This window comes from Montipora capricornis, chromosome 3, assembly GCF_036669925.1.
Source record: "Montipora capricornis isolate CH-2021 chromosome 3, ASM3666992v2, whole genome shotgun sequence".
Classification (NCBI taxonomy): domain Eukaryota; kingdom Metazoa; phylum Cnidaria; class Anthozoa; order Scleractinia; family Acroporidae; genus Montipora; species Montipora capricornis.
In genome coordinates this window covers 25,677,152-25,692,340 of record NC_090885.1, presented here as the reverse complement: position 1 = coordinate 25,692,340, position 15,189 = coordinate 25,677,152, and the positions used below count along the sequence as shown (strand labels likewise).

At 36.5% G+C, this 15,189-nt stretch overlaps 2 protein-coding genes across 2 annotated transcripts in view; one reads left to right on the top strand and one right to left on the bottom strand.

Moving 5' to 3' along the window:
* Positions 1-5,587, top strand: part of LOC138042646 (uncharacterized) — a 6,126-nt gene extending 539 nt beyond the window's left edge. Inside the window, exons 2-4 of the mRNA XM_068888595.1 lie at positions 1,417-1,496; positions 2,556-2,628; positions 3,299-5,587. Of these exons, the coding sequence (XP_068744696.1) occupies positions 1,417-1,496; positions 2,556-2,628; positions 3,299-3,498 (353 nt within the window). The 3' untranslated portion in view covers positions 3,499-5,587. The remainder of the gene's footprint in view (positions 1-1,416; positions 1,497-2,555; positions 2,629-3,298) is intronic.
* Positions 5,588-10,375: 4,788 nt separating this feature from the next.
* LOC138042649 (apoptosis regulator R1-like) lies at positions 10,376-13,913 on the bottom strand. Its single transcript, XM_068888597.1, has 2 exons — positions 13,426-13,913; positions 10,376-11,529 (listed from the first exon to the last, which is right to left on the bottom strand). The coding sequence occupies exons 1-2, from the start codon at positions 13,861-13,863 to the stop codon at positions 11,404-11,406; spliced, it is 564 nt and encodes a 187-aa protein (XP_068744698.1). The 5' UTR covers positions 13,864-13,913; the 3' UTR covers positions 10,376-11,403.
* Positions 13,914-15,189: the final 1,276 nt, after the last annotated feature.

Here is a 15,189-nt window from a genome sequence, read left to right as displayed (position 1 = left end):
TTAGATTGTTATCCTTTGTTACAAATCCCTGGTGGCCATACGTTTAATATAACGTTCTGTAGATAGTGTCATTCTGCACACCCACATGTAGTATAACATCTCTGTGGACGCTGGTACATACGTACCTCGTTTACAGCTCAGAATTTCCAGGAAAAACGGAACTTATACTTGCGAAATGCATCTGTAAAGAATGGTGTGAGTGAACAACTTGGACCTCTGTTATTTACCACTAGCACTAAAAGGAGTACTAGCCTACAAAGTAGACTCTCAAGATAATAAAATAGTTATGGCAAGCTAAGTCTGCCTTCTTGTTTAAGTAGTAGTAAGTTAATCTGTTGACTATTACACAAGCTATGCTGACTTAACCTGATTGCTTATGCAGAATTTGTGAGTGTTTCTAAGTAACAGTAATTCTGCTTGGAGAGAATTCATAGCATAAATTATTGTTTCCTAAGCAACCAGAAATCAAGATTTCAATAGGTCCATCATGGCACTTGAAAATCACTTGTCTTTGCAACAAATATGTTGGCATGTTGCAGTCTCTCCTGCATTTGTATACTGGAGAGATTGCAAATTTCTGGAAGTCTTAAATGAAAAAATAATAGGCCTTTTGCAACAAACTGGTCACATGACTGATAATTGGTGAACTTGAAGCTCAGACTTTATAAACTTAATTCCAGAGATGGAGAGATTGTGTTTGTCTTAGCCAGAATACAAAGTTTCAGATACATACCACTTACCGGTAAGGTAAAGATTTGTATGACCATTTTAAACACTTGAAAATTCCATACGTTTGTTTACGAATGAAAAGCTTTTGCCCTCCAATGCAATTTTTCATAACTACATGTATGTGCCACAAACAGAGCTCAGACTCCTACTTTTACCATGGGTCAAATGAGCAAGAATAAATGTGCAAGGGTGGAAATTTTCAGATTTTCATATTTCGAAGGAATATTTTAAAGGGGTTTGAAAACTTAGAAAAGTACAAGGATATGTATGAAAATCATTGAAGTGTGACTGGGTGGCAAAGCGTCCTTTTCCCATACAAATCCTTATAAGTTCTTTCGATATACTTACAAAAATCAGCGTGGTAGCATATTTTGAGCTGCTCTTTTTATTTCTGGAAAAATAATTTAATGAAACTAGCAGAATCACTGCGTTTATGGTAAAAAGGTTATATGACAGATTGTTGCAAAAAATGCCTATTATGGAAACAAAGCAGGGAACGTTATAATTAGAAGAGGAAAAGGGTCTTGTTTCTCTCCAGTCCATTCCTGATTGCCAATTGAAAGCCTTGAAGAGGCTACCATTGTGTCAAGTTAAAAAAGTGAACAGTAGTGTAGATCCAGATTTTCATTTTCATCCAATGAATATTTTTATTTCAATATGATATCCATTGTATTGTCCTGTGCATAGGTAATGCAGTTGAACCCAGCGTGACTGTTAACTTGGCAAGTGTTTCTACAAGTACTGCCCAACCAGTGTTCGACCAAAAGGTAGTTTTTAACAATGGTTTAATATTAATTACTGTACATCAATACAGGCATAGATTGTTTATTTAAAAAGCATCTGTCATTAGCTTTCTAGGGGTCAGAGTGGGTGGATCAATAGTAAATGTTATTTATTGTACCGTATGTACAAATCGCAAAATGTTGACATCTACCAGAAATGAGATAAATTTGATAATACATGTAAATTATTGCTAATCCTGGATAAGCACTTCATGTCAAGCAGGCATGCCTGGTCTCCATTCCACTGGGGGCTGGGAGGAACCAGTGAAATATGCATTGCATGCTCGTTCAAGGAAATTGTGTACATATTGATGAGTTACAAGGTAGGATTTATAAATTGGGTGATTACAGGAAAGTTGACTTTTCAGGTGTTGCACAATGAAGTCTGTTAAGAAGATAATTTAGAATATTAATTATTTTTTGGTTAACTTTGTAAAGTACATGTACAGTACATGTGTAGTTCCATAACGACAAAACGACAAAATTTATTGAAAATTAGAAATAAATAATTACATTTCTTTCCCCCCGCAAATAGCTTATACACTAATCGAGGCGGGGAGAACTGAGGACATACTACAAGTACAAGGTTATCTATAGATGGACTAAATAACAGTAAAGACATTACTATACAGTTACACAGTAAATAGAATGAACTAACCTAAAACAAAACAAGTACATTAAGATTATGGCAAGAGGCTAACTTAAAGTATTAAATAGCTTAATAAGACGGGAGACTTCGACATAATCATCTTCTGACCACAAGAAATTTGGTAATAATTCCTTTATCTTTTTACGAAAGAACGAGCGTTTAAGTAGTTTAATCGAGTAAGGAATAGAGTTCCAAATTTGGGCACCAATTCTTGAGAAAAAGGAATACATTTTATTAGTTCTAGAGAACTTAAAATAAAACAAGTCGCTAGAGACAGATCTACATGTAGTTCTGTAATTGTGAATCTGACTTCCATTGATGTGATGAACACTGACACCACGTAACTGTAGGGTTGAGAAGCTTAAAATTTAATAATTCCTTTTTTATAAATTAAGGAACCTTCAGCTTCCAACCTATCTACTAAAACTGGGGAATCCACAAAAGCAACAACCACAGAGGAACCTGAAGGTATTTCTGTAAACAAAAGTAATTTACCATTACCAGTACATGTCCTTTAATATTAAAATTATTTCAGCTTTGGCAAATATTGAGCACACCTCTATGATGATTATTACAAGGGTTCACAAGAGCCAATAAAGTTGCAGTATTCTGGTCAAGTGCAAACCCTTGTATGTATATCCTGGTACAATACAAACCTTAAATACATGTACCTCCTTGAGTAGTATGTTGTGACTAAATTAGAAAACAGCTATAAGTTTGTAGTTTATACGCAGAAAACAAATTATTGGTACAAAGTGCTGCAATAGTCATTGTACATTTTGGTACTTGTTCTGTTGGTTGTTTTTGTAGTTGCTCAACCAATGTCATTTTTTCATTCTGTGCATGATGCAAAAACTATCTCACGTACCCCCAAAAAAGTATTTCATTGTATAAAATAATTTGTTGTTATAAACAGGTTTGTCAAAACACAGCAAAATTTGTAAGAATACTCTGCAATACTACACACAAAATACAAGGTTTCTAATTATGGGATCTATAAGCACACAGATGTCCTGCTCAAAGTCTATCTATCTTTTTCTATCACTTCAGACTTTCACCTTGGTAGCTCACTTCTTTAAATACTAGTGGGTGTTATGAGGATGTGAAAGTTTCATCCTAATGGTATTATTTCTTTTAGTTCCCACAACGTCTATGCCGCTGAAAGTGGAAAAAATCAAAGATGACAACAACCACACCACAAGTGGATCACTGATTATTGCCCTTGCTTTTGGCATCTTGTTCTTTTCGGCTGTTATAGTTCTAATTGGGCGCCCTTGGTGGTATTCTTTTCACAGACCAAGGTATTCCAAAGTGGATTATTTAATGAATGGGCTTTAGTTTTCCCTAGCAAGGCATGTCATCTTACTTTGAAATAGTGTTTGCTTTGATTGATAAATTGATGTAATTATTTAGTACAATCATCAAGCCATGTATGTAAAATAGCTGTCATTGATTTGGTGTCAACTGGGACTTTTAAGTTAATTTGTGTAATAGGTTGTATTTGAGTTAGGGATGCAGAAAAGATGGGAAAGGTCTTATTATAATAACATAAGATAACATTAGGGTTTTTGCTAAGATTTCAAGTTGCTAGGAGCCAAGTGGTGAAGCGCAGCAGGAAACTAGTTAGGAGGTCTTTCTTTAGGTGGGTCAAAACAGTTTCAATGCTTCCAAGTAACGTTCTTATTAGAAGGATCGGCATTACAACCCTGTATCATGTATTAGCAATATTTTGGTACCAAATGAAATATGGATTATTGCTGAACAAGATGCAGCCATTATTGTGACGTAATATGTTACTGTGGCAACGGACAAGCCCTGTAAAAACTCACTTTATTTTGTCTTTAGTTGCTTATATCTCAAAAACGAACTCGGTTACACCCAGTTTTTATTCATGAAAAATACCAGAAGAGCAAGGTGAAACATTCTGCAAAGTTTAAGAAAATTCTGTAAAGTGGATTCAGAACCACCTTAATTCTGTATTTTTTTTAAGGTGGCTCTGATTCTGCATGACAGAATTTGCCGAAAGTTTCATCTTGGCATTTTGATCGCTTTTCAGCAATAAAGAAAGGGGAGACACCAAGTTTGTTTTTGAGATATGAGTAGCTAAATCCAAAATATAGGGTGTCTTTGCTGGGCTTTCCTGTTGCCAAGCTAAGGGAGCTTATTACATCACAATAATGATCTCATCTTGTTTGGAAATAATTGGTGATTCATATGTCACCGTAACATTGCTGTTATGTGATCAGGTGTTGTAGCTTCATTCATTCTAAAGGGAGTGTCTTCGAAGTTTTGAAACTGTTTTGAGCCACCTTAAACAGATGGGAAAAGAAAAGTGGTGAATCCCCAGCCACTGGGGGACAGCTTTTTAACATGGATAAAATGTATTTTGTCATTTTAATGTTTAGATTGAATGGCTGTCAACTGATGAATGAAGCAATCTAACAAATACAGTATATCTGGTTTTCACTAAATACAGATACGTCAAATCAATACAATGACAAAAACAACCCTTTCAGCTTAAAAATAAACAATTATATCTTCCAAATGAAAGGATTTTTTTATTTCAAGGAACTGATAAGTATAACCCTTTGCTGCATCGAACAGTTGACAGAAGTTATGTTACTTTGATCATTGGTGTCAATGACAGTGGATTTCTGCTAATTCAGAGAAAAAAAAATTGTCAAATACCAACTTCTGACCTTGGCTTTGCTGAAGTAAACATGCATCAAAGATGTAAAAGTATGTAATGTGAAGAGTCTTGTAGGTGTATGATGTAGATCATGTAAATCATAAGATAACGCAGTTGGGACGTGTGACTTGAAGGGACATGGGTGAGATCCTTCATTAAGAACCCTTTCAATCTTGGGAGGTCAAAATATTTTAACAAGTAAAATTGGCACCAGTACCCTTTTAGTCCAAAGTCCAGCATAAAGTGGTCTGGCTTTGACCAGGGTAAAATCAATAAGTGGCAGTCAAAAAGAATTGAAATAATAATATTATTATTACTAACCACTCTGTCTGTGTAGAAGTGCTAAAAACTGTTAATAATGCCATAAACAACCTTTCACAGCTATTCTGACCTAAGAACGTCTTGAAACTTGACTCAAAGCCACGATCCGTGAAGTTTTCAATAACTGAGTATCTAGAATTGAATTTTGCGGATCAAGCTTGGAGGGACAGTCAACTTACCTTTGAACGGTACTGTAACATGTTAGGTAACAAGCTTTCTCTTTACTCTCAACAAAAGGAGTCAAAAGTACCAGTATGATCTTTGGATCACTTTTATAGATGCTTTGCTTAGTGAGATAGGTTCTTGTTACAACAAGAGTTCACTGAGCGTATTGCAATAATAAATGATTCATTTGGCTCATTGTGATTCATGAATAGTGACTGGGAAGGATAGCCATTAAAGAGAACAAGTGGAAAATTGGTTGTGTATCTTTATCGTCGAGGCCCAGGTTGCTTGAGGCATGGTTAGTGCTGACCAGCGATAAATAGGTTAAATAAATTGTTAATATTATTCTTCAAACCTAAGATTGAAACTCATTTTGACAGTTGTATTTGACAACATGAAGTCATCTAAAGGTGATCATTAATATTTTGCTTTTGAAAGGTGGTGTTTGGGAGCATTCTTTTAAAATGGCATTCCACAGACACCCCTAGAGAAATGGACCCTGTGGTGATACAGTATGTTACTCTACTCAATTCAGCTTGCCAGCTTATCATAAAAACCCCTGGGTCAGATATGCTGCTACATGTCGATGGCTTGTGTCTTACCAAATGATGGGAATTTTCACATTTTTTAAACAATACTTGGCTGTCGCAACCCACCCCAAGGCGCAAAGAAGAAATCCCCCCCCCCCCCCCTCCAAACTCTAAGGACTCCTCATAAAGCATTTGCAGAGCTCTGTGTACAAGTCGCATTTTCAAATAACAGAAAAGCGATCATCTGCGACTGACAAGGTTAAACAGTCTTTTTCAAAGATGTTTTGCATGCATGGTATATCACTTAACCCATTGACTCCTGGGGGTTCCCCATTGACAAGTAAAATCGTCTGCATTAGACAGAGTAAAACACTAAGTATGGCTGGTTTAGGCCGGTTTAGGGGTGAATGGGTTAATTAAGATAAGAATTAATATAAACACTTCATTGAATTTTCACTTCTGGGACAACAAATACTGTAGCAGGCCAGTGATGTCAATACAGGAATGCAGGGAAATTTCGGGATAGAAATTTTTCTTTCTCTTGTCTTTTGCATTACTGCAGCCAAATACAATCCATCTCAGAAGCCGTTTCAGCAATAGTTACTTCTGAATCTATAAAAAAGGAAACTTCGGGCCGTGGAAAAAATTGACGTCACAGTTCTACTATACCTTACTAGTGTGGTTTTCTACCTCCAGAAAGTGAAAATTCCGATTTTTGAAAGGCTGAAAGGCATTGAATAAGAAATTGATATGGAAATTTTTTTGGTTGTTATCACAGAAAACCATGATGTTTCACTTGAGTAAATAAAAAAATCTGTCATATGCACTTTAAAGAACCTTTCAAGTAGTGGGTTCACAAACAAAGAAATCATGTCTAGGCCAAAATCCAAGTTATTCAATTTCTGGAGATTTATTTGGAAATGAGTAGATCAGTGCCATTTTGTCAACCTCGAAACGAGGGTCTTCAAATACATGTAGATAATTCTGCTGGCAGCAGATCATTCTCCTCCCCTGGGTTTGATGGGATCTGTCCTGACCAGCTGGACCTGTCCTAAGAGTTACTTGGGGGGTGGGGAGGGTAGTTGGTAACCAGTAGAACTGAAATATGGCCAAGCTTTTTACTCAGGCTCTTTCATTGAGTCATCCAAAGGCTGTAATCATAAAACTTGTTCTGCCAAGATTACCTTGAATAGACCAATTCGGCTAACTCAATGTTGTACCCAATTCAAATCTCTCGGGGTTAAGATTCTTTGTGTGTTAAATTTGCATGACAATGAAGCATTCACATTTAAATGATATGGAAATTCTTGGAACAAAACGGTTTATTCCCAGAGGATTTGAATTGGGTACAACATTGAGTTAGCCGAATTGGTCTATGGGTTGCAGAGCAAATGTAGCTTATTTGTCTACTCCAAGATGTAGTATGCAGGTCTTATCATTGAAATCTTGCAAACAAAACTAAGTTGTTAAATAAGCAATAGAGGACATTTTCCGTGTTTCGATAGCCTCAACTAAACATTTGGGAGAGTTGGGAGAATTTGAGACAGTTATGCAAACCTGAGACACAATTAAGGGTTTGCATAACTGTTGAGAATTCTCCCAACTCCCCTGAGTGTTAAGATGAGTCTATGGCAACGCGGAAAAAAGTCCTCTATTGCTTTTATAAAATATTTCTCAAAGATAATTCGACAATTGAAGGAAAATGCTGGTTTTTTTACGTCTTGATTAGTAGTCTTTCTGTACTATTACGTAAAGGAGCTGGATAAGAAAGTGAAATCAATAATTATAGTTTGGTAGAAGATTGTAGATCTTCTTTCTCCTGGTTAATGATGCTTTTTTTCTGAAAAATGCAACTACCCACCAAACAAAGGGATACTTGAAATATTCCAAAGGACTGAGAGTCTTGGGGTGTCAGACAGCAAGGGGAGTTGAAATCCCCCGTAGTAACCTTCCCAAAGGGAAGCATGGATAATCGTGAAATGGGTTGTTTACATTTTGTGTTTCATTAATGTTAGTCTACATGTTTGGACAGTGTACCTTTTGCTTTTGGCAAGTTCTTTCCATCAAGGTTTTGGGCAATGAAAAGAGCCAGTTGGCCATATTCAGTATTTCGGTCTAAAGATTTATGAGAATGAGCAGCAGTTCAAATTCCATTTTTGTATGAATTATTTTTGTGCTATTAAGCTTCCTATAAAATTATGGTAATGTGTCACTGGCAGTATGTCATGTATGTACACTACAATGAAATTTAATAAGAGGTCTTTGCTTTCCTATGCTGCCATGGTGACAGAGGAAGAAACTATTTGTTGTGTCAGCAAACTGCCATTTCCTTCTTCACCATGCCAGTGCAAAGAAACTGTCAAATTTGCTTCCACTCAGCTTGGTACTGCCATTTTTACAGAAATCAATATTAGGGTTAGGGTTAGGGTTACTTTTAGAGATGGCAAATAAAAATAGTTCTTGAATTTCCACTCCTTCAAAACGACAGCATAATAGATTCTTGTCAGACACAAGGAATCATGCATGTTTCCTTTCCAGAAATGTTACCAGGTACAAAGTTCAAAACAAGCCTTAACATGCTTTGTCTATTCATGGATAGTTTAATTAACTTGCAGAACTTCAAGTTGCTCATTAAGAAAATTAAATTTCTTTTTCTCCTGCTGCACTTGAATCTCAAGTTAATCTATTAGTGTCATACTCATTTGAGTGTAGTTTACTCCCACAGCGCACATCAGTACTTAACGAGATTAAAAAACTGTCAAAGGGGTTTGTTTGGAAGTTGCAGCCACTGTGGTTTAAATTGCTGATGAGCCATACTTGACACTTTGAAGTCTGACGGTCTATAGTCATGTATGCTCTAGATAACGAAGATCTGGAGTAACGCTTTCTTTCAAATAAATGCAGGAGGCATTTGACTTACAAGTTCATCTAAAGTGGACAGCAATGTAATAACAAGGTTTAAGAGCCATTTTTTAATTCCTGGGTACAAAATCCTTAAAGTTGGTAAAAATAAAATGTTGGTAAAATAATGACCCCTCTGCCCCTGTGTCAGACATCCACCTCCACTACCAATGTTCGATTTCATACCAATTTCAAAACATCCAAGGGGTGTATGCATTTCACTTGATGTCTCATGAAATAACGTTGATCACAAAGTGTGTGGGCTTGAGTAAGAGATTGTCACACAGTTTGTGAAATGAAGACCAAGAATCCAGAAACAAATGAATCATCATTCTCAAGTACACAAAATTAATCATGTCTGCCACGGGTGCAAGGGATTGAATAAACAAAGTAGGAGCATAAATGTGCTCTAAATATTAAGGTGAACATAATAATTATTGGCTAAATACCCTTATGTCACTTTCCTGAGCTTAGCGAAAGGAAGCATGATTTAGCTTTACAGGAAATGAATAAAGTGATGGCACCCTGGGATTTTCGCCCAAGGGTGACACTTGTGACTGGTAACTGATAAATTTCAAATTGTATTCGAAACAAATACGCTTGCCAAAAAGTCCCAGCTACTTTTTTTGTCTGAATCATGTCCCTTTTTTAGCTTATGCAACATACAAAACAAAATTTTTGATCTTTGAAAAAAAGCTTCAAAAGCAGTGATAGTGGTACAACAAACAAGTTGTAGTTACCTTTTCTTGAAAGGCAAGGTTGGGATGAAAAAACACTGCTTATTTTGTTACTGATGATCTCAACATGTATTCAAAGCAACCCTGATAACTAATTAAAAGCAATGTTTCTATGTAAGTATGTCAGACATCTTAGACAAGATCTAAAGTCTCAAAAAACTGAGAATGATGTGGAGCTCAAAGCTGTCCTTTATCACTTAACCTCTTCTGATAGGACAAGGACAATGCAAAAATAATGAAACTGGGCAAAAATAATTGAACAAAAGGTGCAAAATGTTTTGTTTCTCTAACAAGAGAAATATAGCTAAGGTTTAAAAAGATCAAACACAATTTTTGCGGGTGGTTACTAATACTTACTTACAAGTTTTGATCAACACACACCTGCTTACCAAAAACAATACAGCTAATTATTTCTTTTCCCACTGCACTATTTTTACTTTACAATAGGTTCCCATATGGGTGCCACACAAATGTACTGCTGAAATTGGACTGCTAGTGATCAGATTACAGAAATTCTGATTTAGCTGGGAGAAATACAGCAACAAAATAATGCACCTGGGAGGTGCGGGTGACCTCATGGCTAGTGTGCTCGACTCCGGATCAAGTGGTTCGAGTTCGGGTCCTGGCCGGGGACATTGTGTTGTGTTCTTGGGCAAGACACTTTACTCTCACGGTGCCTCTCTCCACCCAGGTGTATAAATGGGTACCAGTGAAAATGCTGGGGTTACCCTGTGATGGACTAGCATCCCATCCAGGGGGGAGTAGAAATACTCCTAATCACTTCATGCTACAGAAATTGGAGATAAGGGCTGGCCTGATGGGCCTTCTAGGCTCTTTGCTGACTTTTTTTTTTCTTACAAGCTCTGAGAAGATACTTTTACTGCGATTTTATTTCCAGCTCATTGCTGCTTATTTGTCAAAGGCTCAAACATCCACTTAGAGCAACATGTACTGTATTGTCAGCTCTGTGACTTAATGTTTACCATTTCATGGAAATATCTTGCTTGTTTCATATCACAGACTTTTTTTTATTTTTTATCATTATTGCCATACCAGTTGCTAACTGTGTGATAGGGTCAAATCCTTTAAACTCTAGAACAGTTACATTCATACAATTTTGTATTTCTTTAAAGTTCACACTACCAAACTCAATAGATTTTTTAAACTGAAAGATTACTTGCACCTACTAACAAAAGACTTTATTTTTTGTTTATCTTACTGCTTTCTCTTGAAAATGTTATTTACAGTTTCTGTTGCCTGAGTACTAACAAGAAAACAACTGCTACAGATGTTCTATGGAGTGCTGTTGAACTACAAATAAAGTTATCTTAAAAGGAAAAAAAATGCTTTGAAAATAAGTCTCTTCACAGTTTTCCTTGTTTAATTGTTTAATACTGATGGTGTTATTACTGTGACTTAAATAAAGTTCTTCACAGAAGATACAAAGATGTCATGTGCATCAGCGTTTACAAAATGACTGTGAGCATAAATGCAAACCACAGCGCTTAACCCACTGGGTTACCAAAAGAGTCTTTTGGTATTGTATGCATCAATATCGTGCAAAACCAGTCATGTTCGCATTGACAAAATCTGTGCTAAAAAATGTAATAGTTGTAGATGTTACTTTAAAAATACATTTAGATATAATCATTTTTCTTTATGGTAACAGCAACAATGTTACTGCTTACTAGGAACAATGACTTAAACTTGAATTTTGAATCTATTCACAAACTGAACGTTTCCCCTGAAGCTTTTTTCAATACTTGATTTCTTTACAGAGAGAGTTGTCAATGAAAACTCTCACCAGGTTCAATTCTTTAAAAGTGAAATATTATAACACAACAGAACCATAAGAAAATTTGAGTGTTTAGTATTAGTTTTACTACATTTAGAGCTTTTTTTATCTACATGCAAGCATTAAGAGAGCACCAAGTCCAAGGCCAGCAACTGCAGCAATGCGCCATGCTCCACTTTGTCTATTTTCTGGAGAACCATCGTCCATTTGAAAAAAATTGATAAACCCCTCCTGCGGATAAAACAAAGAGACAGGCAAATCAGTGTCAAGATTTTTTAAATGTCCTGAAACTTGCCTTGTTTGCTGTGGTGTGACAACAGCAATATCAACTCTGTATGTGTGTGTGTTGTTGTCTAGTGTCTTTGATACCACAAAACATACATGTAGGAATCACTGATGTTTCTGAAAAGGGACGTTCTCCTAAACAATGACAGCACAAATGTATCTAGAAAAATGATTGTTGTCAGTGGGACCTTAAACACAACTTTTTTCTACAAGATATACATTGCTTTTTTTCTACACATCATTCTTAATTCTAGCTCCAGTTCTTGGACAGTTTCACTAAAATTAAATAGAGAACAAGAGGTCTTATATTTAAATCCAGGATGAAATCAGCTTGACAAAGAAAGATTATCGTCCAAGTAAGGAATGTTCATGATAACACTAATAACCAGAAGCCAGGGATCTTCAGGTCTTTAAGATTACTCCAGTGACAAAGATTGACATTTGAACAATTAACCCATTGACTCCCAGGGGTTCCCCATTGATGATTAGGCCGGTTTGGGCGTCAAAGGGTTAATTAAAGTAACTTTAAAAAAATTAATAATCTCATCTGAAAAGGGCTTTTGCAAATGTTTTCAAACCTTCAGTCAATGTCATCAGCAACAAAGCAACCCAGGATCCCCCTCACGTCTGATGACCTTTGTGGAGTTATCAAGATGATTAAAAAAAGGGGAAGAAAATGTTGACAGAAACAGTCATCCCCACTTTTGTCCCCCCTCCCCCCCCCCCCCCCCCCCCACTTACTGTCACTCCTTTTATTACCCAACCTGTTATACAAATGCTGTGTTACGCTGCATGTTTGCAAGAGGGTTGAGAAGCTGTGACCATCATCCATCGACAACATTTCCAAATAACCAAAAATCCAAAAGGTTCAATTGTTCAAAGGTCTTACGATCAAAGTACAAAAATGTTTCTTCATTACATCATTCCATTAATTCTATTATGCCAGAGATGAATAGACGTACCGGAGCTTCTCACTTGTATTGACTAGTATTCATTTACAAAAGAACGAGAACAATTTCCGAGAATTTTTTTTGGGAGAAATTTTGAGCATCCATCACTGACATCACTAATGTGAATTCTTTATATCCCACGAATCACACGTTTTACCAGTCCACAAAAACCCTGGCACAAAAAACTGTCCTCGTCAATTTATTCATTCGCATTTCTTTATCAAGTCTTTTTTTTTGAAGTTCGAAAACAGGGAGACAATCCGTCATAATATCACACAATATAAATCATTTGACTTTCGAAAATGTTCGATTTATCTTTGCCATATCTACGTCAAAAGTGAAATTTTTCACGAAAGGGGACATCATAAATAAATCCCCCGGAAGAACTTTAATGTTGTTCCTGTAAATACACGATCGTCAGATAACCCTGAATTAAAAGAACGAAATAATATGATAAAATAACTTAAAATTTACGTATAAAATGTTTCTCATATATCAAATTCCGCAAATTTAAAAGTCTGCCTTTTTATGGTAAAAAGCAATCGGATTCAACGCTTCGATAGTTTCGAATATTTCAATGAAATATAAACGTACAAATGATTTGACTCAAAGTTGACAAAAACGTTCCTTGTGCCTATTCCCATAAGATGGCAGAGCTACTGATTTTTTTGAATTTTTTCTGTATTTTTTAACTTTCACACTTGCTCGTGATAAACTATGTCAACAAACAGCGCATTGAAGTTATGCTTTTGTGTGAATCAGCATTTTGGAGCCACAGATATACCTTCAGCTCATTACCAATATTTATTCATTCTCCTGAAAACACAACCGGTGACTGTATTAGTAAATTCGACCAATAACCGGGTCACACATTCAGGGTATCCATACTCACCCATCCGCCATTTTCGTCAATCCATCCACCGAGATTCTGCTCCATGTATATCGAAACCCATTCAACTATGTTATTGAGAAGTTCGGCGAGATCCTCTTTCTGAACACAATACACGGCCAACGTGGCCCCAAAAGCCAGAAACGCAACTATCCGACCCCAATTTTTTCCCGTCTGGAAAATTTCGTCAGCAATTCCTACAAACGTAGCGTACGTTGAAGCGTGTGTTAAATGAAGTTGATCGCACATGGAATCGAACAACTGCTCGTTCTCCTGAATAAGTTCATCAGCTACTCGACGCAAATGGCACGCTGCTGCCGAAGGAATATCATTCACATTATATCCTGCGAGAAAAATGTTTCTTTGTCGAAGTTTGTACGCGATATAATCCTTAACGATGCCCCTAAACGACTGCAAACGATCCTCGTTACCCATATGCATCGTTATCCTTAACCAACAACCAAACGCTACCGTAGCCAAGTTGTAAATGAATGCGTACGCTAGTGACAATGTATTTAAGTAACCAATCAGGCAGACGCATGATAAGTGGATTGTCAATTTAATTGACGTCACAAAAGAAACAACCTTCGATTCCTTCGATGGGCAAAGAGAAGTTTTAACCTTTATTGTACATTAGAAAATTGCAAGAGGTCGACTCATGAGACAGTTTCTCAAATCAAGGGCCTAACTTGGCTAAAATTATGCAAAAATGTGCTACAAATGAAATCATAAAGCAGTTGATTATACCATTTTGAAACACGGCATTATGACCGCTATTTTAGGCAATTTTATAGAATTAAATCCCTTACGATATATTTTACAAAAATCATCGTACGTTTTCCGCATTAATCCTCCTCTGGGCCTGTATGGAAGCCATGAATGGTTGAATGTTTTAGACTTAAAAGTGCTTGTTTATAGTTGCACGTGCTGCTCCTCCTCGTGAATAAATTTACGTCATATTACCCTTTAGAAGCAACTTGCATGTTGCAGATTATGCAGATTGTACCGCCCTCGAATAAAGCGCCTTGCAGTAGAGGAACAAGAGGAATAATCAGGTGTTCATTATTCCATTATTCCTGCCCGAAAATTTTGGTTATTCCATTATTCTAGTAAAAAAGAACTCATTATTCCGTTGAAAAAAAATCTACTTATTCCGGTCGACAAATCGATTATTCCAAAGGAAATCGTTATTCCGCCCCGCAAAATTTCCGTTATCCTTATTCCATCCTTATACTCTTTACGCTCCAACGGTAAGTCTCATCCTCAGAACGGAAAAGGAAAACTGGTATCGAAATAATTAATTCACGTCATAAAAATGTTCTTTTTTGTCGATTTTTTGCATGTGTGGAAAATTGCCAAATCTATGAAACCTCGTTCCTTTCTCTCGATAGAAATCGTCTTCAGTGCATTCACTTTGAGCATGAAAGAAACGTGACTTGCAGACGAGTCTTTATGGAAATGTAAATTGTTTTTCAGTAGATTGTTGCTCTGTAAAATATTATACGGAGTGAATATGTAAATAGACTTATGTTTTTTAGCGCAAGTTGCGTGCAGAAAGACTGCTCCTCTGCACGGAACTGTCCATTCCATATTGAACCCCTTTGAACAACTGTCTAATCTCTTCACATCGAAAGAAGATTCGCCCAAGCTAAACCTCGAAGGAAATGATTTTGGCTAACAACAATTTTTTAATCCCTTGTGGATACGAATCAAGCGGCTCGATCTACACGTTTGCACTGTCAATCAACTGAGACATCGTTAGCTCAT